The sequence below is a fragment of the Caretta caretta genome, chromosome 6, assembly GCF_965140235.1.
Source record: "Caretta caretta isolate rCarCar2 chromosome 6, rCarCar1.hap1, whole genome shotgun sequence".
NCBI lineage: Eukaryota > Metazoa > Chordata > Testudines > Cheloniidae > Caretta > Caretta caretta.
Window position 1 is genome coordinate 93,387,845 of NC_134211.1, and position 25,783 is coordinate 93,413,627.

At 43.7% G+C, this 25,783-nt stretch overlaps 1 protein-coding gene across 10 annotated transcripts in view; it reads right to left on the reverse strand.

The window, feature by feature from the left end:
• The window catches only part of CEP128 (centrosomal protein 128), a 444,758-nt gene that overhangs the window by 56,299 nt on the left and 362,676 nt on the right, over window positions 1-25,783 (reverse strand). For 8 of the 10 annotated variants that reach the window (XM_048853234.2, XM_048853235.2, XM_048853233.2 and 5 more), the window contains one exon: window positions 9,561-9,584. The exons of the other annotated variants lie outside the window; for them this stretch is intronic. In XM_048853234.2, coding sequence (XP_048709191.1) covers window positions 9,561-9,584 — 24 coding nt within the window. The remainder of the gene's footprint in view (window positions 1-9,560; window positions 9,585-25,783) is intronic. 10 annotated transcript variants of the gene reach the window in all.

Sequence of the window (25,783 nt, forward strand, 5' to 3'; positions counted from 1 at the left end):
TTATCCACACAACAGTGGAAAGCTGATATTGCTGCCAGGGGAACCTTGATAGAGGAAATTTCTAAGCCTTGCTGTTTCAGGTGCAGCACATAGTTAAGTAGGTGTTGGATGGATGAATGCATTGGTGAGACTCCGGTTTGACAGACCCAGACAGAGAACCGCTTCTATTTTGACATGTAGGAGGCCCCGGTGGAGGGCTTTCTGCTACTTAATAAGACTTGGCAAACTTGCTCCAAGCAAGCCTGTTTTCTGGGATTTAGCTGTGGAGTTTCCAGGCCATTAGATAAAGGGACTGCAGGTTCGGGTGGAGCAGCCAACCGTGGATTTGGGAGATGAGAGCCAGATGCAATGGTATTGAAATTGGAGATGTCACTAAGTAGTCCAGTATCGTGGAGAACCAGTGTTGGCAGGGTCATGCTGGGGCTATTAATATAACCTGGGTGTGATCCCGCTTGATTTTCAGTAGCACTCGGTGTCTGACTGGGATTGGTGGAAATTGTAGCAAAGCTTTTCTGTCCAGGGTAGCAGGAAGGCAACAGTGATTGAGCCCAGACTGTGGCCGTGCAGAGAGCAGAACTGGTGACATTTTCTGTTGAACTTGTTTGGAAATAGGTTTATTTGAGGAATTCCCCCTCCTTCCCTCGCTGGAAAATGCATCTGGCTACATCCAGACAAAGAGACCACTTGTGGTGACTTGAAAATGACCTGCTCAGGCAGTTTGATAGCTTTTTCTGCACCCCTGAAAGATAAGAGGCCTTGATGTTGATTGAATGGGCTAGCAAAAGTCCCATAGGTGAACCACTTCCTGACAAAGGAGCGATGAGTGAGCTCTTCCATGTCTGTTGAGATAAAACATAGCTGCAGTGTTTTTTGTAAGAACAAACAGGTTTCTCCCTCTGATATGAGGTAGAAAAGACTCACAGGCAAGATGAATCACACGTAGCTCTTGGACACTGATATGAAGAGAGAGCTCCCTTAAGGACCAAAGACCCTGAATTCAGAGGGGTCCCAGGTGATCCCCAATCCTAAAGCGATGCGTCTGAGACCAGACTAATTTATGGTTGAGGGCAGATGAAGGGAACGCTCACAGAATCATTGAGAGGATCTAACCACCAATTCAGTGAAACCAGAACTTAAGAAGGTACCGTGAGCACAGTGTCCAGATGAAGACGGCTTGCTAGTACACTGGGGGATCTGAGGTGCAGTCTCACATGTTGTATTACATATGGACATGAAGAAATGTGCCCTAGGAACCTCATATGGTTTTGGGCTGTTGTGATTGGATGAAACTTGAGGTGTGTCACTAACGATCAGACAAATTGGAACCTTGACTCTGGGAGAAACGCTGTGACCTGGGTAGAGTCCAACACTGCCCCTATAAACTCTATCCTCTGTAACGGGCAAAGGGTAGACTTGTCTGCATGGATCAATAGGCCTTAGGATCTTGAATGTTGAGTAAAATGAGTACAACACTGGATATAACTTGGACCAGCCCATGATTAGCCAGTTGTCCAGATAAGGGTAGACCTGCGCTGCTAGTCTCCTCAGGAATGCTGTTACACAGCCATGCATTGTGTGAACACCTGAGATGCTGCAGAGAGGCCAAACAGAAGCACCGTGATCTGGTAATGTGAATGCTTCACTACAAGCCTGAGGAACTTTTTGTGTCCTTCATATATTGACACATGAAAGTAAGCGTCTCTAAAATCAAGGTTGACATACCCTGGATCCAGAGAGGGAATGATGCAAAACTTTATCTTTTTCAGATAGTTGTTGAGCTGACACAGGTCTAGGATACGTCTGAGACCTCCCTTTGCTTCTGGGATTAGGAAATACTGGGAGCAGAAACTCTTCCCTCTTAATTTCTGTTAAACCACCTCTATGGCTCTCACCTGAAGGAGAGATTGAATGTCTGGAACCAGAAGTTCTTCACGAGAGGGGGTCCTGAAGAGGGACAGGGAGGGAGGGTGGGAATAAAGTGTAGGAATAAACCAGATAATGTATCCCACTTCTACAGTGCTCAGCACCCAAAGGTCTGTGGTGATACAGGACCAAGCACTGAGGAAATGGGAAAGGCAGTTTGCAAATAGAGGAAAAAGGGGTTTGGCAACCTGGGAACTGGTATGACATCCTCAAGCATCCCATCAAAATGCCAGCTTAGAACTCCCTAGATGTCTAGGTGGAACAGGCATTGATACAGAGGTAGAAGAAGGATGAAGCCTACGCCAATCACCTCTACTCAGTTTCCTCTGCAGGTCCTGTTGGACAACTGGAGCAGAATACCAGAGGGATTACGGAGGCCTGAAGTGATTCCTGGAAGGGGCTGGGGTGTGCAACCCAAGGGACTTTAAGGTTTCCCTTGAGTTCTTTAACCCACAGAGCTTAGGGTCAGTCTGCTCCAAAAAGGAGGAGGATCCCTCAAAGGGCAGATCCTGCACAGTCTGTTGGACCTCCTGCGAGAGCCCAGAGAACTGTAACCAGAACTCCTATGAATGGCCACAGACATGGCAGCCAAGTCAGCCACATCCAGGGCAGCTTGCATCGAGGCCCTTGCCACCGAGATTCCCTCACTCACTAGTGAGGAGAACTCCTGCCTACCATCTGCTGACAGCATTTCTTTAAATTTTAGCACAGAGTCCCATATGTTAAAGTCATACCTGCCCCAAAGTGCATGCTGGTTTGCAACCCTGAGTTGCAACCCCTCAGGTAGAATAAATTTTCCTATCAAACTGGTTTAGCTTTTTTGAGTCTTTTGATTTTGGGGTTGTGACTTGATGCCCCTGCCTTTTCCTATCATTAGTGCCCAAAACTGCCAGGAACCCCAGGGGGCAGGATGGGAGTAAAAGAACTAATAACCTTGGTCAGGTGCACAATACTTGCGTTTGGCCCAAACTTAAGGCAACCATCTTTAACTGTTCTTGGTGTGCCTTATCGTCATCTGGAGGAGGCGATATGACCCCTTCTGAGACTACCTCATCAAGGGAAGAGGAAGAGGAGGCCAGAACTGGCTGAAGATGCTCTTCTTTCATTTCTTGATCTGCCAGGTCCTGATGAGCCAGCTTCTGATGTCCGATATGAGGTTGGTACCAGAATCAGGAACAGATGCTGTCTGGTGAGTAAGAGCTGCACGCCTCTCCAGGGCAATCAAATAGAAGAGCCTGGAATCAGATCTGGAAACAGGGGGAAAGAGGGATTTCCAAAAGGTTATGGGACAGGTACCAGTGACCTCCTGGCCAACCACTCTATGGCATTTCTGTGACTGGATCTGTGGAAGGGTGGAAACATCTGGAGGTGGGTTAGCAAGGGCAGCTCTGAGCATGGGAAATGTAGAACCCAACCACCTGTTCAGAAGAAGATGACTCTCCTATTCACCAAGGAGGCGCAATTCCATATGATGCCTATGTGGAGAAGCCTGCAGAGAAGTAAGCATCATGGGTTTTCCCTTTGACAGTACCAAAGAGTGAGCTATCCGGAGTACATGAGACTGGCAAGGTACTGAGAGCTGTAGCAATCTTGTTGGTTCTCCCGTGCCCTCCAGCACCAAGAGCATCAACACTAAGGTCAGGATGTCCCTAGCAGCTGCAAATACCTATGGTATAGTTGGTACTGAGATCGGGTTGGTACGGTGCAGTACCACAGATGTGGAAGGTGCTTCTTCTGGCTACTCAGTCAATGGTACTTTCCTACAAGTTGGGGTCAATGGTGCTTTCTTCTGCAATACTGAAGCAGTGGTGCGATTAGACTTAGACTACTCTTAACCCCGTAACTAGCAGTCTTTGGTGCCGGGATCTCCCCCTTTCTGCACTCTGCTTCTTATGCCTCTTCTTGGGCACTGCGGATGGTGAACGGTGACAGGACTCAGGCATGGTAGGAGACACAGTCCTTACTGAGGCCGAGACACCCAGTGCTGAGTCTGATCGACCTCAGATAGAGGTCCGAGGAACGCTCTAAGAGTAGAAACTTTAGCCTGGCTTCACAATCTTTCCTCATGAGGGGCTTAAAGTCTCTGAAAATTTGACAATGATCTCTGATCTGAGCTTTCCTGAGGCATTTAAAGCAACTTGAGCACAGATAGCTCACAGCCATAGCCTTACTGCAGGAAATGTAGGGCTTGAAGCCCGATGACAGAGGCATCCCTTGGCACTCGGAACCAAGTGAAACCATCAGATGAAGTAAAAACCTAGCTAACTAAACACTAATAAACTTACTTACACTAAATTATTCAAAATAAATTACAAGTGAATACAGTCCACTGAGAACAAGGAGTACTTGTGGCACCTTCAAGACTAACACATTTATTTGAGCATAAGTTTTCGTGGGCTAAACCCACTTCATCGGACGCATGTAGTGGAAAATACAGTAGGAAGTTATATATAAGAAAGTATAATATATATTATTATAATATATACACACACACACAGAGAACATGAAAAAATGGGTGTTGCCATACACACTCTAAAGAGAGTGATCAATTAAAGTGAGCTATTATCAGCAGGAGAAAAAAAACCTTTTGTAGTGATAATCAGGATGGCCCATTTCCAGCAGTTGACAAGAAGGTGAGAGTAGCAGTGGCGGGGGGGAATAAGCCTGGGGAAATAGTTTTACTTTGTGTAATGACCCATCCACTCCCAGTTTTTATTCAAGCCTAAGTTAATTGTATCCAGTCTGCAAATTAATTCCACTTCAGCAGTCTCCCGTTGGAGTGTTTTTTAAGTTTTTTTTGTTGTAATATTGTGACTTTTAGGTCTGTAATCGAGTGACCAGGGAGATTGAAGTGTTCTCTGACTGGTGTTCTCCCCGCCCCTCATAATAGCTCACCTTAATTGATCACTCTCATTATAGTGTGTATGGCAACACCCATTTTTTCATGTTCTCTGTGTGTATATATATATCTTCCTACTGTATTTTCCACTGCATGCATCCAATGAAGTGGGTTTTAGCCCACGAAAGCTTATGCTCAAATAAATTTGTTAGTCTCTAAGGTGCCACAAGTACTCCTTGTTCTTTTTGCTGATTCAGACTAACACAAGCTACCACTCTGAAACCAGTCCACTGACAGTACTTGCAGAAGCAACGAGAGCAGTCCCAGTGACCATCAGATACAGTAAGAAGGAACTGAGGGGACTCGAGTTGGCTGGGCACTTTATACTGATCCCAGCAGCAGCAGAGGGCGCTCAAGCCACCCCGATGGGTATCACTAAGGGAAAAATTTCTTGCGACTGTGCATGGGGGCGCGCACTCCAAGAGTAGAATGCACATGTGCAATCACTCGAAGGAGGGTAACCACAGTATCTACCTTTTAAAAGGGTCACAAAGAGGACCCATGGAATTATAGACCAGTCAGCCTAACTTCAATACCTGGAAAGATACCGGATCAAATTATTAACCATCAGTCTACATAACCACCTAGAAGATAAGAGGATAAGTAATAGCCAACATGGATTTGTCAAGAACAACTCTTGCCATACCAAACTAATTTTCTTCTTTAATAGGGTATTGGCCTAGTGGATGGGGGGAAGCTGTATAGATGATATCTTGATTTTAGTAAGGTTTTTGACATAGTCCCAATTGATGTTCTCCTCAACAAACTAGGGAAATGTGGTCTATATGAAATTACTATATGATGGATACATAACTGGTTGAAAATGGGCTTAACTTGAAGCAAGGGAGGTTTAGGGTAGGTATTACAAAAAAACTTTCTAACTGTAAGGATAGTTAAGCACTGGAATAGGCTTCCAAGAGAGGCTGTGGAATCCCTGTCATTGATGGATCTTAAGAACAGGTTAGACTAGGAATACTTGGTCTTACCTCAGTATCGGGGACTGGACTAGATGACCTCTTGAGGTCCCTTCCAGCTGTACATTTATATGATTCTATATAATGTCTTCTAGTGCCACTGTCTTCAAACATTTTTTATTACATGCAAGGTAAAACACTACTTTTCTCAGATTATGCTGGGCCACATATTTGGCCTTCAAGGTCTCAACACAAGCATATTCATTTTTCCCATTAAAAATATTAGCTGATTATCTCACATTATTTTAAAATACTAAAATGGATCTATATTTTAAGAACAGAAAACTAGCAATACACTACTCCAGAATAAGGAATACAAATTTGTATAGAATTTTATGATGATGTGCAACGTTTAAGGAAAATAGAGTTGGGGGACAAACTTTGAATACAAAAGTTTTATTTTGCAGAGTCTATGTATGTAAACTAGATACTATAGATGAGTACTGTTTAAAGTATCCTTATAAATCTATTATGGTAACCTTTTCAATCCTATTTTTTTTTAAATGCAGCAATGGGGTAAGGAACAGGAAATATGAGATAGCTGGGACAAAGGATCATCGGAAGGTGCTGGAGGCAAATGTGTGTCACTGAGCAATAAAAGGAGGAGGAACATCAAAACAGGGTGGGGGGTGGGGGAAACTATTAAGGGGGCTAGGTTAGTAGCGAACTGAAGGACAAGGGAAGAGACATAGAAGAGGCTAGAGAACCATAAGGGGATTTGGGCAAGAGCAATAGCCTATATGAGAGAAGCAGACAGGAGTAAAGAATGTAAATAAGTAGCTGAGGAGGAAGGTAAGAACCTGGAAGGAAGAGGCAGGTGGGAGCCCAAACTGAAGGGAAACGTAACTGGGAATGCTTCTGGCAGTGGTAGCTGCAGTAGTTGCCCACCAAAGGTCTTGGGTTTGGGGAGAAAGGAAGGAAGCAGGGAATCTTGGGCAAGGGTCGTATCACTGGCTAGAGGAAGTGGTATGCTATCTAGTTGATGAAAGGAAAGGAAGGGGTAAAGCAGGCAGGGTGGAGGAGCTTTGAGTTCCCTTCCCTGGTCATTTTTGTAACATCAAAAGACTGCCTGGTTCCAGAAGCATTCCAAACCCTTTGATGTGAGAGCAGTTCTGGCATGACACTACAGTAGCACACCAAAAAGGGAGGGGACTATAAACTCTTAGATTAAAGAGTTCCTAAACGCTCAAAGACACATAGAACGACAGCCAAGAAACAGGCATGAGAGTGAATTGCCTAGTACTATATGACACCCCAAGATTTAAAAATATTGCCGGCCCCTCTAAATTTCAGGGGTCGGAGATGGTCACAAGACCCTTCTCTGATGCACTGTGATCCTTGTCTCCCTTTCAGTGTAACTGCTGGAAGGGGAAATTGAACAGAGAATTGACTCTACTCTGGTCCTCCTAATGGAGAAGAAGAGTAGAGAATCTCTTCAGTTTCTGAGTCTGTTCAAGGCCTCAGGGAGAAACTTGCCTTACTGATGCTTAAAGCCTTAACTTTCATGCACATGCAATATGATTTAAAACAAAACAAAAAACACTAATACTGAAAAATATATAAAACCATTTCATAACATTCAGGACCAGTCAATGATACTGGCATAAATCTACAGAGTTACTCTAGATTTACACTACTGTAAAGAGAGAAGAAACCGTTCCTAGGAGTCTGAACCTATCTAACAAGAGCCAAGAATTCAGAGTAACTTTTTCCTCAACTTCCGTGTTTTCTGTTGATGAGCATGAGAACAGCAGGCTATAATAGACATCAAAGGAGATGTAACACATTGGCCCAATGGGGTAAACTAATGAAGAGTTAATCTCAAATAGAATTTTCTGGTCTTTCATTTAAGTCAGACTGATCGTGTTAAGGTAACATAGGGCCAAATCCTATAGCTTTTTAATGATAGTTTTGCTTAAGAAAGGACTAAATTGTTTGACATACACTATTTTGTATGCAACAGTATATTTTAGCATGCAGATTTTTTATGAATGAACAAAATATAATGGCTGATGCTCGGAAATTTATTATTTGGCACATTTACTGCTTGTTTTTTAAATCACATTTGAAAGATTTTTTTTTTAAATTAGGGACAGTGAATAATCAAGAGATTTGTCTCAAATGGCACCCAGCACAGAAGAAAAGATCTCTAGCAGGCATGCAGGTAGAGGATGTGTTTATCTGATTATTTTTCTTAGAAGGAGGAGGAAGTGCCATGGCAAACACAAGTGTGGCTATTGATTAACATGATTGTCCCGCATAGCAGAGAAAAAGGTATTTTTAATTTATTCTTACAATCAACAAGGTATATGGAAACTGTTACCATGGGTTTACCTGGAATAAACTGACACATTAGTCAATTTGTTATTGGATCTTTTTGATTAGAGAATATTGCTATCAAATATTTGTGCAGATGGAATTTTTGGAGAATTTAGTTGCAAAGCTCTACCAACTCTCTACTGCAGTGGTTCTCAACCAACTAATCGTTGTGGGCCGCATATGTGGCCACAATGTGCTACCTGGGCTGCAGGTTGAGAACCGCAGCACTCCCCCAAACCCCTCCAACCTGCTATGTCCAGCACCCCCAGCCCAGAGACTCCTCCACAGAGTGGGGCCAGGAGCGGAGCCCTGGTGGTGGGGTTGGGCAGCAGGGAACTTTTACCCCGTTGTATGGGGCCAGGCGTCAGCCCTGACCCAACCTTGCCACCAACCCTGACCCAGCCCCTTGCTGTGCAGGGCTGTGCAGCAGCCCTGACCCTGGATGCTGATGTGTGGGGCTGGGTGGCCTGGACCTCTCCGCGTGGCAGCCCCTGGCAGTCCTGGACCCCACCACACTTTAGCACACAGCTGGGCTGCAGCTGTGCGACCCGTGAACCACTGTTCTACTGAACAAAATGTGTTTTTTTAAAGGCTTATAACTTGGCCAAATTTGGGCAGATTTTCATGGGATGCCCCGTGGCTGGGATCTGGGGTGGGGGTTGGGCTTGATGTGGCTGAGGTCTGGGGGGTAGGAGGTGCAGGTGTCCGGGCTGGAGGGTGCCTCGTGGCTGGGCTCTAGGGGAAGGGGGCATGGATGTCTCCCCCCCTACCCCCCGGTTAGGCTCAGGGGCGGGGGAGGGGGGCAGAAAAACAGGAACTAGGTTGTCGTAGAGGTTTCTTTAACTCTCTACTTTTGGGGACTTTTTGTGTCTCTGTATTGCTACAGACATAGCTGCTGACAGGTATTTTGAAATAAATCACCAAAATGATTGAAACTGGCATGATTATATAGTGTTATTTTGACAAATGAGATATGAAGAATTTTGCAGAATTTTAAAATATTGCCTGCAGAATACTTATTTTTTTTGTGCAGAATTTCCCCAGAAGTATTAATTGTAGTTTACTTGCTCACTTCATCCGTCCAAGTGCGAAATTGCTGGTAAAGAGATACTAATATATACTTTACATTAAGCTTAAACAAATTAAACAAATTCAATAAATGGCAGTGTTCGTCTAATTAGTATTTATAGAGCTTTGACCTTTAAAATATGCTAGACTTTACCGACATATGTCCATTAAATGACCTCATGCCAACTCACTGCTAGTTGATAATTTCACCTATTCTTTGGTTCATTTTTGTCAACTCGCAAACAAAAACCTCTTGGAAATTGGGTTAGTGTTTGGAAAATTGCTTTCACACATCCTGGACCTTTTCCCTTTTGAGACTATATGAAAATCTGTTTAAGAACTAGAATTGGGTTTGAAAAGGAACAAGAGAAACTTACTGTTTCTAAGGCCATGATACGCTCCTGCAAATAAAGGAGAATACATAATTAGAAAAAACAAGTTGACCATGATGAAAGGGCTTCATTTTGTCTTTGCTGTATTAGCACATACAACATTTTGTACAAAAACTTATTATATAGGAACACAAGAATTGCCATACTTGATCAGGCCAGTGGCCCATTTAGTTCAGGATCCCGTCTTTAGCAGTTGCTTTAGTGAAGGTGGAAGAAAACAGTTATGAAAGAACTTGCAAAAAAGAAAGGTTTCTTCTTAACCCCCATTAGAGGCTGGCTTCTGCCCTGAAGCAGGAGAGATGATAGAAATTTTTTGAAGTATTTATTATCATGACTTTGAATATTTTTTTAACTATGTAAATGTCCAATCCTTTTTTGAATCCTGATAAATTCTTGGCCTCCATGGCAATGAGTTCCATTGTCTGAGTGTTACATTAAATATTTCCTTTTTGCCATCTTTTAATTTTATTGGATGCCTTCTTGTTCTTGTCCTTGCATCATATGAAATTGTAAAAAGAAGTTCCTATCTACATTATCTGTACCATTCATTATTTTATATTATATATATATTTATTGTGCACTTTCTTATTCCTCTCTTCTCTAAGATGAATTGTTTCAATCATTCAAAACTCTTCATGTGAGAGTTTCTCCATGCACCAACCCATTTTTATAGCCTCAAGCACCCCACTGCATTTCTGTTAATGTCCTTCTTGGGATGGGGTTATCAGAACACAAATTCCAAGTGAGTGTGTACTCCTGATTTCATATGGTGTTGTTATATTTTCAGTACTCTCTACCGTATTTCTTACGCATCCTGACATTTTGTCTGCTTTTTTGACCATTGCTGCATGTAGACATCATTCTCTGTCAAATGAAGCTGCTGGTAAAAAACAAACACACACGCACACACAGAGAAAAAATATTTTCATCATTGGCCTCTGAACTAGCCAGGGCTGGTTTTCAAAAAGAGAAAAGAAATCTCAACATTTGTTAAAAATTATTCTTCCTCCTGCATTTCCAACTAAAGTGCCCCCTTGTTCTACAGATAATGTGCATGGGTCCATCCTTCAGATGAGTAACTGAAAAACTGGTGGTTTAAGTGACTTGACAAAAGTTATATAGGACATACGTGGCACAGCTACGAACAGAAACCTGATAACTGAGGTAGTAGACCACATTGCCTCTGATACATTAAGAAAAAAACCCTAGCTGTTATATAGTGCTTTTTATTTGTAGATCTCAAAGCTCCTTATGAAGAAGGTCAGTGTCATTATCCCATTTTACAGATGGGGAAGCTGAGGCCCAGGGAGGGGAAGTGACTTGCCCAAAGACACTTGTTGCCAGTGTCAGAGTGGGGAATGGAACCTGAGCCTCCTGAGTTTAAGTCCAGTGCCTTCTTGTTTAAGCACACTGCCTCCGAAGTTCACTCAAATCTTTATACTTAGGTAGGGTAACTGTAAAATGGGGGTAATACTCACCTTTGTAAAGTGCTTTGAGATCTACAGAGAAAAAAGTGTTAGGTACGCACAAAGCTTTATCACCACTACATAATTACCACATTTTTAAGATGGATAAGTAAGACACGATGAGGTTCAGTGGCTGGTACAGGCACTGTGACCTAGTAGTCTGGGCACTAGCTGTGAAACCAAAAGACACAGCTTCTAGTGTAGTGTTTGACACCATTTGCTGTGTTTTTCTTTTAGCACATCTTAGCACATTCAGAGTAAGACAGTAGGCCTGCTGCACTTGCATGCACAGCTAATTTCACTATTTCAGGAATGTGCATCTTTTCAGGTATGCATTGTATAAGGCAGATTTGCACAAGAGACATTCTAATTTAACAACAAAAACAGTTAAGAACTTTACCTGAAAATCCTGTCTAGTGATAAATAAGTTAACTGAAATTTTCCCACTTAAGAGTATCCTTACGAAAATAATGTTTGGATAGTGCAAAAACAAAACATAAAATATAAAATATAAAAGAAGCCAAAAAGTGGAAGATTTTCCACTGAATGCATCCGATGAAGTGAGCTGTAGCTGACGAAAGTTTATGCTCAAATAAATTTGTTAGTCTCTAAGGTGCCACAAGTACTTCTTTTTTAAAAAGAAGCCAACAGTCCATCGATCCATGTTTGTTGTGCTGTGATGGAATACGCATTTCTTTATTACTAAATAATATGTTCTCATTATATGGACTGTGCAATATTTATGATTACTGTAACTATTTATTTGCTGCTTCAAGTGCTTGGATTTTATAAATGATGTGATAGATAACTACACTGTTCTCACTTAGCAACCTTAACTGGTTTTGACAGAGGTTTGAGTTTTTTGGAATTATAAAATTGTATAAGGTGCCTAGAGGGTTTTTCTGTCTATATTATTGTGTCTCTCATGTACCACCATTTATCTGGGAAAAATCCACACAGCTTCACTTTATCATACTATATAGATCAAACCAGAACACTTTATAAAACAAGACACCCTGAAAATTAGTACCCCCAGGACACCATAAAGATCTACTGGATATGATCTTCTTGGAAAAGAAAAACATTTGTGACACACCTTTGACACTGAACTTTCTAAATTTGTCCCCTGATATTATCTACTATTAGTACACTGATAATATATGCAATGGAATATTTGTTTCCTCATGATTTTCTTTCTGGGACTGACCTCTCCTCTAGTCCAAGACAAACGAGCTGTGCTTCTCATCTAGCAAATACTGGAGCAGTTCAGACTCATCCATGAACGCTCTGGGGCTTGGCTATGCCCTCTTCTGCTCCTGTGCGAGATCAATGTTTCCAAAGTTGTAAGGAAACACTTAATTCTTATAAGTAGATTAAGCATAATTTATAAATTATGCACTAACTGTACTCTCTTTATACACAGAGACTAAAGAAGCTACACACACACACACACAGAATTTTTTTCAGGTGGAGAAGGAATGGGGAGAGGTCAGTCCAGAAAGGAAGTAATCAAGTAACAAATTTTCTATTTTGGTTCTGTTTTTGTCTTCCAATCTCAAACTGGGAGGTAGGAAGCAGCATGGAAAAATTAGTTCTGAGGAGAAATAAGTAAGGCAGAGGAAAAACTTGCTCCATCCCTAAAATTGGTAGAATTAATCTATTTTGGGACTACTGTTGGAGCACTTTCCTTCTGAAGGATCAGGGGGTAGCCGTGTTAGTCTGTATCCACAAAAACAACAAGGAGTCCGGTGGCACCTTAAAGACTAATAGATTTATTTGGGCATAAGCGTTCGTGGGCTAGAACTCATTTCATCGGATGCATGGAGTGAAAATTACAGACGCAGGCATTATTATACTGACACATGAAGAGAAGGGAGTTACCTCAGAAGTGGAGAACCAGTGTTGACAGGGCCAATTTGATCAAGGTGGATGTAGTCCACAACAAATCCAGGTTGTGCTGGAAATGGCCCACCTTGATTTTCATACACATTGTAAGGAGCGTGGTCACTTTGGATGGGCTATTACCAGCAGGAGAGTGAGTTTGTGTGTGGGGGGCGGAGGGTGAGAAAACCTGGATTTGTGCTGGAAATGGCCCAACTTGATTATCATACACATTGTAAGGAGAGTGATCACTTTAGATAAGCTATTACCAGCAGGAGAGTGGGGTGGGAGGAGGTATTGTTTCATGGTCTCTGTGTATATGTCTTCTGCAGTTTCCACAGTATGCATCCGATGAAGTGAGCTGTAGCTCATGAAAGCTTATGCTCAAATAAATTGGTTAGTCTCTAAGGTGCCACAAGTACTCCTTTTCTTATTAGTAGATGTGCAGGTGAATGAGCCTCTGATGGTGTGGCTGATGTGGTTAGGTCCACTGATGGTGTCACTAGAGTAGATATAGGGACAGAATAGGCAACAAGGTTTGCTACAGGGATTGGTTCCTGGGTTAGTGTTTCTGTGGTGTAGTGTGTAGTTGCTGGTGAGTATTTGCTTCAGGTTGGGGGTCTGTCTGTAAGCGAGATCTGGCCTGCCTCCCAAGGTCTGTGAGAGTGAGGGATCGTTTTCCAGGATAGGTTGTAGATCGTTGTTAATGTGCTGGGGAGGTTTTAGCTGGGGGCTGTACGTGATGGCCAGTGGTGTTCTGATATTTTCCTTGTTGGGCCTGTCCTGTAGTAGGTGACTTCTGGTTACTCTTCTGGCTCTGTCAATCTGTTTCCTCTCTTCCCCAGGTGGGTATTGTAGTTTCAAGAATGCTTGATAAACATCTTGTAGGTGTTTGTCTCTGTCTGAGGGATTGGAGCAAATTCGGTTGTATCTTAGGGCTTGGCTGTAGACAATGGATTGTGTGATGTGTCCTGCATGGAAGCTGGAGGCATGTAGGTAAGTACAGCGGTCAGTAGGTTTCTGGTATAGGTGGTGTTTATGTGACCATCACTTATTTGCACTGTAGTGTCCAGGAAGTGAATCTCTTGTGTGGACTGGTCCAGGCTGAGGTTGATGGTGGGGTGGAAGTTGTTGAAATCCAGGTGGAATTCTTCAAGGGCCTGCTTCCCATGGGTCCATATGATGAAGATGTCATGAATGTAGTGCAAGTAGAGGAGGGGCGCTAGGGGACGAGAGCTGAGGAAGCGTTGTTCCAAGTCAGCCATAAAAATATTGGCATACAGCGGGGCCATGAGGGTACCCATAGCAGTGCCACTGACTTGAAGGTATAAGTTGTCTCCAAATCTGAAACGGTTGTGGGTGAGGACAAAGTCACAAAGCTCAGCCTCCAGTGGTGCCGTGGCCTCATCAGGGATACTGTTTTGTGACAGCTTGTAGTCCATCCTCATGTGGAATATTGGTGTAAAGAGCTTCTACATGCATGGTGGCCAGGATGGTGTTTTCAGGAAGATCACCAATGCATTGTAGTTTCCTCAGGAAGTCGGTGCTGTCTCGAAGAAAGCTAGGAGTGCTAGTAGCATAGGGTCTGAGGAGAGAGTCCAAATAGCCAGATAATTCTGCTGTAAGAGTGCCGATGCCTGAGATGAGGGGGCGTCCAGGGTTTCCAGGTTTATGGATCTTGGGTAGCAGATAGACTACCTCTGGTCGGGGCTTTGAGGGTGCGTCCATGTGGATGTCTGAAGGATGTTTTTCTCAGAGGAATGAAATTCAAGATGAAGTGCTTTATAAAAGTGTTGGTAGATGAACAGGTGGCCGGATAGTCAGCGATGCCCTCTCTGCCCACAAGGCTGTCACGTGCCACACTGGGTGGGCTCTGGTCCTTTCTGGAATCTGATTATCTGCAGCTAAATGTGCTCAAGTGATGCAGCACTTGACCCTAACTATGTGGTATTTGGATGGTTTCAGGCCCATGAAGTTAAAATTGAAAGAAACAAAGTTTTGGGCTAAAGGAATGAAGAATTTCTCCTCCTCTGAGGTACAAGAGGAAGAGTTAACCTTGGCTATGAATGATTCAGACATATCTTGTCCTTCTGGAAAATGTACTATATAAGAGCTAAGTATTATTAAGAACAGAGATTTCAAAGACTCTCTTTGCCAATGTGACTGTGACCAGAAAAGAGATACAGGGAGCTGGATGTTCTTGGTTTAACCAGATAGATCATGAATAAGGATTCGATACTGTCACAGATACCGTGACTTGAATGGACCTCCATGACATCTGTGGCATCAGCATGCTACAGTGGTGGGGCTGGAGCAGCTGTCAGCCCCCACCCAGTTGCAGCAGCAGGACAGCAGCAGCAGTCACCGCCCGGGACTGGAGCAGCAGCCCGGGGCTGGGTCAATCCCTGGGGCAGGAACAACGGCCGAGGCTGGGTCAATTCCTGGGGCAGGAGCAGCGGCCGAGGCTGGGACAGTCACCGAGGCAGGAGCAGCAGCTGGGACAGCCCTGGGGTCCCAGAGCTCAGTTTGCAGCACCAGCCCGAACATCTACACAGCAGTTAAACAGCTCCTTAGCTCACGCACCACAAGACCGAGTCAGCTGGTATGGGCCAGCTGCATGTTTTTAACTGCATTTGTAGACATACCCAGAGACACATAGACAAGACTGAAGGGCCCCCAGTATTTGCAGGAACAGAGATGCTGCTCATTTGTCTTCAACAAAGGTAAGAGATCAGGATCCAAAAACTGATCTTGCTGTATGTGTTGCTATCAAAGCAACTTCTTTTTACGTCAGGATGACAGTGAGCAGAAAGAGCTCATCAAGAATTTTTAATTATTGTATCAGGAAACCTAATAGGAATGGCTATTTGTATTGACTGAACAGCTGAACCAATTAGCAAATCAGTGTGTAAGACTAGATATCAGTTGCCACTGATGTTATCAAACAATACTAAGAGTAATGTATTTTATGCTTTCCGTGGGATCAGAGGACTATATGCCTTTATTATCATTGAAAACATCTGAAATACACTGTGACGGTGCCCCCCATAAGGCTTTATGGAAATATGCTTCTGAATGTATACATGACATAACTGGAATATGTTTTATGCTACATATGCCATGTAACATATCTCTGTAAAGGTTATGATCTAGTGAATCTATTCATCCTATTTGTATGCATGTGTCATTATTGTATTCAAAGTTATGAATATTGACTGTATACTTGTTTGATTTTAAATAACCTTAGTAAGGCATTTGGTCAGCTTCTTTAGAAAGGAATTTGCAAGTTAAGTGCCCAATCAAGAAGCACAATGGATCTTGGAAGGCTCCAATCCACATAAGAAGTCTACATGACTTCTTCAAGGTAGCATGTGGACAATGGCTGCTGCCTGTAAAGACTGAGTCATGCATGGACATGTGACTTGCCCATGTGACTCCAAAACTCCATCTTGGAGCTGGACTTTGCATAGGAGAGAGGAAGGGGTATCCACCCACAAGCGAAAGTCTATTCAAACTCCTGGGAGACCCCCTCCATTTTGTCTTCAGCTGGCTCAAAATATAGCCTCTCCACCCCCAAGGATACCTGAAAGATACTGGAACAAAGGACAGTAACAACAGGGGTGTGATTGCTGGACCCAGACTAGAAGGAGATTAGTCTGCAAAAGGAAGCTTACTGGAATCCCTCTGAGGGTAAGGTTTTTAGCTGTATCCAGTTTTCGTACTGTATTAGACACAGACTTGCATGTTCTATTTTATTTTGCTGGTAATTCACTGTGTTCTGTCTGCTGTTACTTGGAACCACCTAAATCCTACTTTCTGTATTTAATAAAATCACTTTTTACTTATTAACCCAGAGTATGTATTAATACCGGGGGGGGGGGAAGCTGTGCATATCTCTCTATCAGTGTTATAGAGGGTGAACAATTTATGAGTTTACCCTGTATAAGCTTTTATACAGGGTAAAACGGATTTATTTGGGGTTTGGACCCCATTGGGAGTTGGGCATCTGAGTGTTAAAGACAGGAACACTTCTGAAGCTGCATTCAGTTTAAGCCTACAGCTGTTAGGGGACGTGGTTCAGACTTGGGTCTGGATTTGCAGCAGACTAGAGGGTCTGGCTCAAACCAGGCAGGGCACTGAAGTCCCAAGCTGCCACGGCAGGAAAGCAAGGACAGAAGTAGTCTTGGCACATCAGGTGGCAGCCCCCAGGGGGTTACTGTGATCCAACCTGTCACATACACCCACTACATGATGTTGGGGTTGAAATAAAGTTAACTTGCATCAGCACTGTACAGTAGTTGCACCCTTCATTACAGTACTAACATGTATTTTTGTCGGCAGGTTGCCTTAAACCACAATCATAGCTCCTTTGGACATCTTCAAGGGGCAGAAAGAAAAATAGACAACATATTCCAGTAAAAACAGCTTTATCAAATTAAAGTGAAAAATCCAAGAAAATCAAGTGACATGTGGTTTTGAAAACGTGCAAACCATGCCAGAATTGCTCATAGAAGACTGGAGAGAGTGAATGTGTATAAACATATTCAAGAAGCTAGGAAAAAGAAAACTGGCACAAAAGAGTGTGCAAATTAGCATATTTGAGATCCAAAACACAGTATTACAATACAACTGTGTAAAAATTATAGCTGATTTCCTGCCAGTAAAAATGGATATCAGTAAGACTGGCTGACATTGAAACCATATGAACAGTATGGCTGAACAAAATAGAGAAACACAGTAAACTTGATATCTAGTACATTTCAAGTTTACTGTGTTTCTCAATTTTTGTAGTTTTAGAATTACATTTTCCAATTTAGAATATTTTTCTCTCCCTTGAAGCTGTGTGAAATGCCCACAACAAATAGACACTACTAACTACAGTAGTAAAATGGTGAAATCGACACAAACTGCTGTCAAATGCTGAAAGAAAAAAAAAACTGAGAAAATAGAGAAAAATGTCTCTCCTTTGTTTCAGGTATAGGAATCTTAGGTTTTACCTCTGATAATAGTTGATAAAAAAACCAGAAGTGTAATTATTAAGTTGCTATCCTTTGAAAACAGAAAGGATGGTTTTGTGTTTAAAACACTGGATGGACATTCAGGACATTCAGATTTGCTACCGACTTCCTTGAGCAAGTCACTTAATCTTTCTGTATTTCAGCTCATCAGCAGAACAATAAGACTAAATTTCTTCCACACTGAGCTTGTTTGGTTCTGTAGAGCTGGTACTGCCTCTTACTATGTGTTGTTTATACAGCACCTAGGACAAAGGGACCCTAAACTGAGTTAAGGCATCAAGGTGCCACTATAATACAAATAATAATAAAAGAATCTTACAAGTTGCCTTAATACCTTTGGGACTTTAGTCTAAACAGAGTCTTGGTTGTGGTTTGCAAGCATGTCTGAGACATCTGATTTATATTTGAACTTGTGACACAAAAATCAGTTAAACAAAATATAATGTAAAAAAAGATACAACATCCATTTTGAAATGCCCACTTCCTCTATGAAGTTGCAGTGGTAGTTACAAGCACACACTTGTTCAAGAGCTTTCTCATCAATGAGCCACATCTCGATTGGGAACACCAAGAGAATATTTACATATCTAATAAAGGCTGTGAGAGTGGTTTGTGGCAATCCAGATGACAATTTCTGTAAGGCCTTGTCTACATTATACAAGCTTTGTCGACAAAAGTCAGTTTTCGTTGACAAAATAGTGGAGGTGTACACACTACAATGCTTCTCCCACCAATTTAACTCTCCTGCTACACTGACATAATAAAACCACCTTGACAAGAAGCATAGAGCTTTTTGCGACCAAGGTAGAGCGATGCAGTGTCAGCGTAGTCACTGCGTTTGTTTATGTCTCCCTAAGTGGCCTCCGGGAAATGTTCCACAATGCCCATCATGACCACTTTGGTCAGCAATTTCAACTCCACTACCATGCAGCCAAGTACACAGGCATGCACTTCCCCCTCTTTAAAACCATGGAAATTTTTGCAATTCCACTTCCCGTTTGATCAGTGTGGAGAGCTCACATTGCTTCTTCCCAGCTGACCATGCTGGCTTTCTGCAGCAAACATGCTCCCGCCCGGAGTATACCGGAATTGTTGGATCTGTTGGGTCCGTGGAGAGACGAGGCAGTGTAGCCGCAGCTGTAGGAGCTCGGATACCTACAAGCAGATTGTTCATAGCATGGAGGAGAAGGGGCATGAAAGGGACACGCAGCAATGCCATGCTAAGATCAAGTTGCTGAGGCAGGCATACCAGAAGGCCAAGGAGGCCAACCATCTCTCTGGTGCAGTGCCAAAGACATGCTGCTTTTACAAGGAGCTGCATGCCATCCTCAGCGGCAACCCCACTCCCACCACCAAGAGCCCCAGGGATACTTTGGGAGGACTGGAGGCAGCAGTCAGTGGAGTCAACCCTGAATACGAAGTGGCAGATGAGGAAGTTGAGTTGGAAGAGTTTGTGGGACAGGCGACAGGGTCATCTGGTGGCACAGTGAGCAGAGGGGTCTAGCCAGTCCCAGTACTCCAGCTCTTGCCCATCTGAACTAGGAGAAGGGAGCTCCGGTAAGTACTCATTTTGCTTCAATACTGCACGGTGACATGAGGGAGAAGTGTCCTTTATTTTGTTACATGGTACAAGTGGGAGAAGGGACAGAAAATAACACTGGGTACTGTTTGCATCTGCTTCACATTCCCCTGTGCAGCTCTGCAATGGGGACGCTGCGGGAGAGTTTGTTAATGCACACTGGGCTCTCCCAGGAATCCTCCATAGAGATCTCTAGGAAACTTTCTTAAAAGTACTCTGCAATCCTCTGCCAAAGGTTCCTTGGAAGAGCTGCTTTGTTTCTTCCCTGCTGTAGGAAACATTGCTGTGTCAATCGGCAACTACTTCTGCAGGAATCAAAGTAGGAATCAAATGGACCCGATCTGAAGCCGCATGTATGCAGAGATGCACCTTTGCATCCTTGTTTACCCTCAGTAATGAGATATCAGCTTTGATCACACTCACCTATGGAAAACAGTGCAAGTATTCAGAATAGTGTCACGAGACGCTTGTTGTGATCCCCCTCTGAAATCACCCACACCCTTTGTCCTATTTTGCACCTTCCCCGCCTGTGCCAAACTCACCATATTTATGGCTTTCACCGTGCTCCGTGCTTGCCAAGGGAAAGTGAGAAAGAGGTAAATGTAACTTTTATGATTCAAGGCTGTGAGTGCACTCACAGTACTGACTCTTTGTATTGTTTCTTTTGCTTCTGCAGATGTGCCTTTGAGGGCCAGCTCCTACATACCGGCGGAGCACCTCTGCCCTCATGATACACTGCAATCCATTCCCAGAACTCCTAGAAGCAAAAGATCGTGATTTGTACAGTGGGCTAGCTACCCTCGGTGCACTGCTCTCTCTGTTGGTGCTAAAGCACCGACTGTGGATGTGCTCCGCTGCCATAAGGAACATTGTGTGAACACGCACAAGTGTTGTAATTACAGTGGTTTATGATAGCTGACGTAACTTAAGTGGACTTAACTCTGTAGCTTAGACATGGTCTAATTTAAAATGAGGACTGCCAAGCAAAAAGTAGCTTTTGCATGGGGATAGTGGTAGTAGGATGACCCCAATATTGGAAAATAAACAATATTTTCAAAAGGATTTACATTTTAAAATTAGATGTATGCCTCTAGTTTTGAACTCCGAGGTATTTGGCTGTTGAATAATCTTTGAGAATTTCTTCAAACATAATTTTTCAATGATTACGGTGTAATTTATGAAGAGATTTGACACAGAGGACTTGGGAATGAGCAGTACAGGTGTTTCACATATTCAAATTGACAAACTCACCTTTTACATTAACACAAAATTACATCTAAAAATATTCCTATAATTTTCTCAATGACAGAGCAGATGGCAGCTCCTCAACACCTCTAGGGCTGATCCCTTGACACCTGTGCAAACATCATATCCTGGCTTTCCAAGCTGGAAACTGCTCCAACTGTATCTATACCACCCCCAAAATATGTTGCATTTGGTGGCAAGCTGAACCATGTATTGTGTATCATAACGATTTAGAGGAACCACAACTCTTATGTAACTGTTATCAGTTTTTCTCTTCTATGTATTCATTTTATTTTATTTTGCATCAAAGCACTGCACACACTACACACAGCTGCCACCTAGGAAAAAACAGTTATCTACCGTTCGTAATTGTTGTTCTTCGAGATGTGTTGCTCATGTCCATTCCATGTTAAGTGTGTGCGCATGCCACGTACAGCATTGCCAGAGATTCTTCCCCTAGTGGTATCTGGAGGGCCGGCTTGAGTGTTTCCTAAAGGCCTGCACTCGTGCACTGGTATAAGGGGCGCCACTGGCCTCGCTCCCTTCCATTTCCTTCTTGCCGTCAATTCTGATGGGAGGATAGGAGGGTGGGTCATGGAATGTACATGAGCAATACATCTCGAAGAACAAATGGTAGGTACAAAAGGTAGGTAACCGTTTTTTTTCTTTTTGAGTGCTTGCTCATGTCTATTCCATGTTAGGTGACCCACAAGCAATACACCTGGAGGTGGGCTAGGAGTTCAGGGGCATGCTGATTGTAACACAGCTCTCGAAACTGGCATAATCTCTGGCCTGTTGGGTGATCAAATAATGGGATGTGAATGTGTGGCTTGATGACTATGTCGCTGCCCTGCAGATGCCTGGCATTGCTATTTGCACCAGGAAAACTGCTGAATACGCTTGTGCTCTCATAGAATGGATCTTCACGATGGCCAGAGGAGGGGCCTTTGCCTGTTCATAGCAGGTCTGGATGCTGGCCATGATCCAGGACAAGATCCTCTGGGGAGACCTTTCATTCTATCCACGACAGCAACAAAAAGCTACGCTGATTTGTGGAAGGGTCTTGTCCTGCCAATAAAAACAGGTAGGGCCCTTCTAACATCCAGAGAATGCAGACACCATTCTTCTGTTTTGGGCAGTTTCAGGAAGAAGACAGGCAGAAAGATGTCTTGATTGATGTGAAACTGCGACACCACTTTGGATAGAACAGCTAGGTTGGGACGCAGTTGGACCTTATCTTTGAAGAAAACAGTCTAGGGAGGTTCCGAGGTCAAAGCTTGAAGTTCTGAAACACTTCTGGCTAAAGTGATAGCTACCAGGAAAGCGACCTTCCACAAGAGCAGCAGCAGGGAGAAAGATGCCAAGGGCTCGAAAGGTGGCCCCGTGAGCCTGGACAGGACCAGATTTAAATCCCAAAGTGGGATTGGGTCACAAACCTGTGGTTAGAGCCTCTCCAACCCTTTAATGAATCTGCTCATCAGCTGCTGGATGAAGATCTGCCTTGGATCGGGCGATGGAACACTGAGATAGCTGCCAAGTGGACCTTAACTGAAGACAGTGAAAGACCTTGGTGCTTCAGATGAAGGAGATACTCTAGGATGGACTGCATGGACACCTGCACCGGGCAAAGGCCCCACTTGGTTGCCCAGCAAGTGAAGCGTTTCCACTTGGCCGTGTAGAGGACTTTCTGCTACCTAGCAAAACCTGCTGGACCTGCTCCGGGAATGCTCTCTCCTCGGGATTTAGCCATGCAGCAACCATGCTGTCAAGTGTTGTCAAGGCTGATTCCCCACTCTGGTATTTCGAGTGCAGAAGGTGGGGGTCCTCAAGGTTTCTAAAAGTAATACTGGCCATTCCAGGCTTGTATTAAACTCCCAAGGTTACATTTTTGCTGCCACCACCCAAACGCAAAAAACCCTTTTGAAACCAGAAAGGCACACTTGCGAATTCCTTCCTGTGGGGTCCCCTCAAGCCCTTTCACCCCTACTTTGGGGAAGAGCTGAGAAAGAAAAACAAAGGATATCAGCTGTTGTCACCAGCTAATTTCACAGCATATGCACAAACCTCTTAGGACACCAAAAATTCAATCCTGTTCTTAAAAAAGGTAAATTTTATTAAAAACAAAAAGAAAGAAAATACAACTGGAACTTAGGCTTTTGCTAGATTTAAAAAACCCACTTACAAAATTTAAACATCAAGAATAACCTTCTTGAGGTCCAGCTTAAAGGTTACAAGCAAATCAAAAAGCATTTTGGGTTAGCACAGAGGAGTCCACAAGCCAATTCGAGATAAACAGAAATAAACCTAATCGTGTCTTTCTAGACATTACCTAATTTACTTACATATCTGGGGTTTCAGGTAAGCAATTTCTAGGTATGATCTGATTTTTCATATCTGGCTTAAGCTTCTCACAGCATAAATGCTCCCTGTTCTCCTCTCTCCAGAGAACCACAACAACAACAGACAAAGGGAAGTTTTTTTCCCCAATTTAAAAAAGTTCTAGCCCTCCCATTGGCTCTTTTGGTCAGGTGCCCACTCCCTTTCCTTTACTGGGGGACTTTTTTAACCCTTTACAGGTAAAGCAAGCAGAGAACAGCCACCAAGAGGGACTTTATAGCTAACTGGCTGGCTGGCTGGCTGTCCATAAAAGGGAGCTACCTCCCCCCTTCATTTATCACAAGTGTAGACCTGTGAAGTTCAGATGGAGGAGTCGCCCATCATCCTGCAAGATCAAGTCTGGTCTGAGAGGGAGCGTCCACCGGGCTGCGACTGAGAAGTCTAGGAGCATGCCGAACCAATGCTGCTGACACCATGCTGGGGACATCAGGATGACCTTCGCCTTATCCCCTTTAATCTTCAGGAGGACCTTGTGAACCAGGGGGATCAGAGGGAAAGCATACAGAAGGCTGTCCAACATGACCGTAGGAAGGCATCGGAGAGAGAGCCTCAGGAAAAGCAGCGATACTTCCTGCTCTCTGTGGTGGTGAACAGGTCCACCTAGAGCGTTCCCAACCTCTGGAAGATGACACTGATGACCTCTGGGTGGAGAGACCACTTGTGGCAAGAGGAGAAGGATCTGCTGAGGCAATCCACTAAAACGTTCAACTTCCCAGGGAGATGCAATGCCTCTCGGTGAATGGAATGCTTCATGCAGAAATCCCACAGCCCGAGGGCTCTGGGCAGAGGACCATGGAGCGGGCACCTCCCTATTTGTTGACATAAAACATTGATACTGTTTTGTCCGGAAATACTTGCACACTTTTGCCTGAGAACTGGGCAAGGAATACTTCACAGGCCACCAGAATTGCCCTGAGTTCCTTCACATTTATGTGTAAGGATAGTTCGTCCTCTGACCAGAGACCTTGGGTCCTGAGGTTGCCAAGGTGGGCTTCCCACCCCAGGTCTGATGCGTTGGACACCAACATTATCGATGGCTGCGGGAACTCAAAAGGCACTCTGGATAGAACCGAGACTGGGTCTAACCACCATGTCAAGAAGCCAGAACTGATTCTGGAATGCTGAGAATCGAGTCCAAATGGTGCCTGCTCGGTGAGTAGACCAATGCAAGCCACATCTGAATCTGTAAACCATCAGAGAAGGCTTGAAAACGCAAGGAAGAGAAGGCTGTTCCAGCAACCGTCACGGGTGATAAGAAGGAACTGAAAGGGCACGGGACTGGAGGCAGCCCTTATACCGGTACATGAGCGCAGGCCTCCAGGGGGCACTATCCGGCCCTACGGATACTACTAGGGGGAAAATCTCCGGCGATGGTGCACATGGCACATGCACACGCCTAACATGGCATCAACATGAGCAAACTCTTGAAGAACTAGGCAATTCTTCAATGTGCTTCTTGGATTCAAATAGTGATATGTGCCTGCAAAGATTCACTTCATCTGCTAAGCAAACTATTACGAACAACAGACTTTTGGCCCTATCATGTTAGTCACAGTCCAAACACACAGGATGATATTTTCCTTTCCTAGTGGAGCAAATCCAACCTAACAGATGCAAATTTCATGCGATGGCCCCAACAAAACTGGGCTAACTGAAGAAGAGTTCTGTATAGCTCTAAAGCCCATCATTTCCACCAATAGAAGCTGGTCCAATAAAAGATATTACCTCACCCACCTTGTCTCTCGAATATCCTGGGTATAACACACCTATAACACTGCAAACTATTTTTCCTCTGTCCTTCATACTTTTCAGCTGATGGCCTTGTAGATTAGTAAACATAAAAAGCACGAAGTGTAACTATTTGTATTTACAGCAGGAATATTGGTTACCTTCTGATTCTCTCAGCTGATTACTTGTAAACAAATCATTCCCTAAATGGGAAGAACTTTGCTGGGGGATAAAAAAACCTTAGTTTCAACTCATTCCGTTTCTTGCAAATTTTTTGACAATGGGGTGGTGTTTACCTCCTCATGCCCATCTCACCATAGCAGAATGAGCAGAAGTCAAGGCCCACTAAAATCCATTGATTTCCTTAGGTCTATGGGGAATACTCCTCCACACTACAAGAAGGATGTGGAAAAATTGGAAAGAGTCCAGCGGAGGGAAACAAAAATGATTAGGGGGCTGGAGCACATCACTTAAAAGGAGAGGCTGAGGGAACTGGGATTATTTAATCTGCAGAAGAGAAGAATGAGGGGGGATTGTGACAGATTGGATCATAGAAACCCTCTTGGGGTTGCCAACTGATGTTCCAAGACTACTTCTGCCCCTGCTTTCCCTGCCAGCTTGGGACTCCAGCACCCTGTCTTGCTAAGCCAGACATGCCAGTCTGCTCCGACAGACCCAGGGTCTGAACCACATGCCCCAAAACTGCAGACTTAACTGAAAGCAACTTAAGAAGTGTTCCCATCTTTAACACTCAGCTGCCCAACTCCCATTGGGGTCCAAACCCCAAATAAATCTGTTTTACTCTGTATAAAGCTTATACAGGGTAAATTCATAAATTGTTCGCCCTCTATAACACTGATAGAGAGATATGCACAGCTGTTTGCCCCCTCCCCC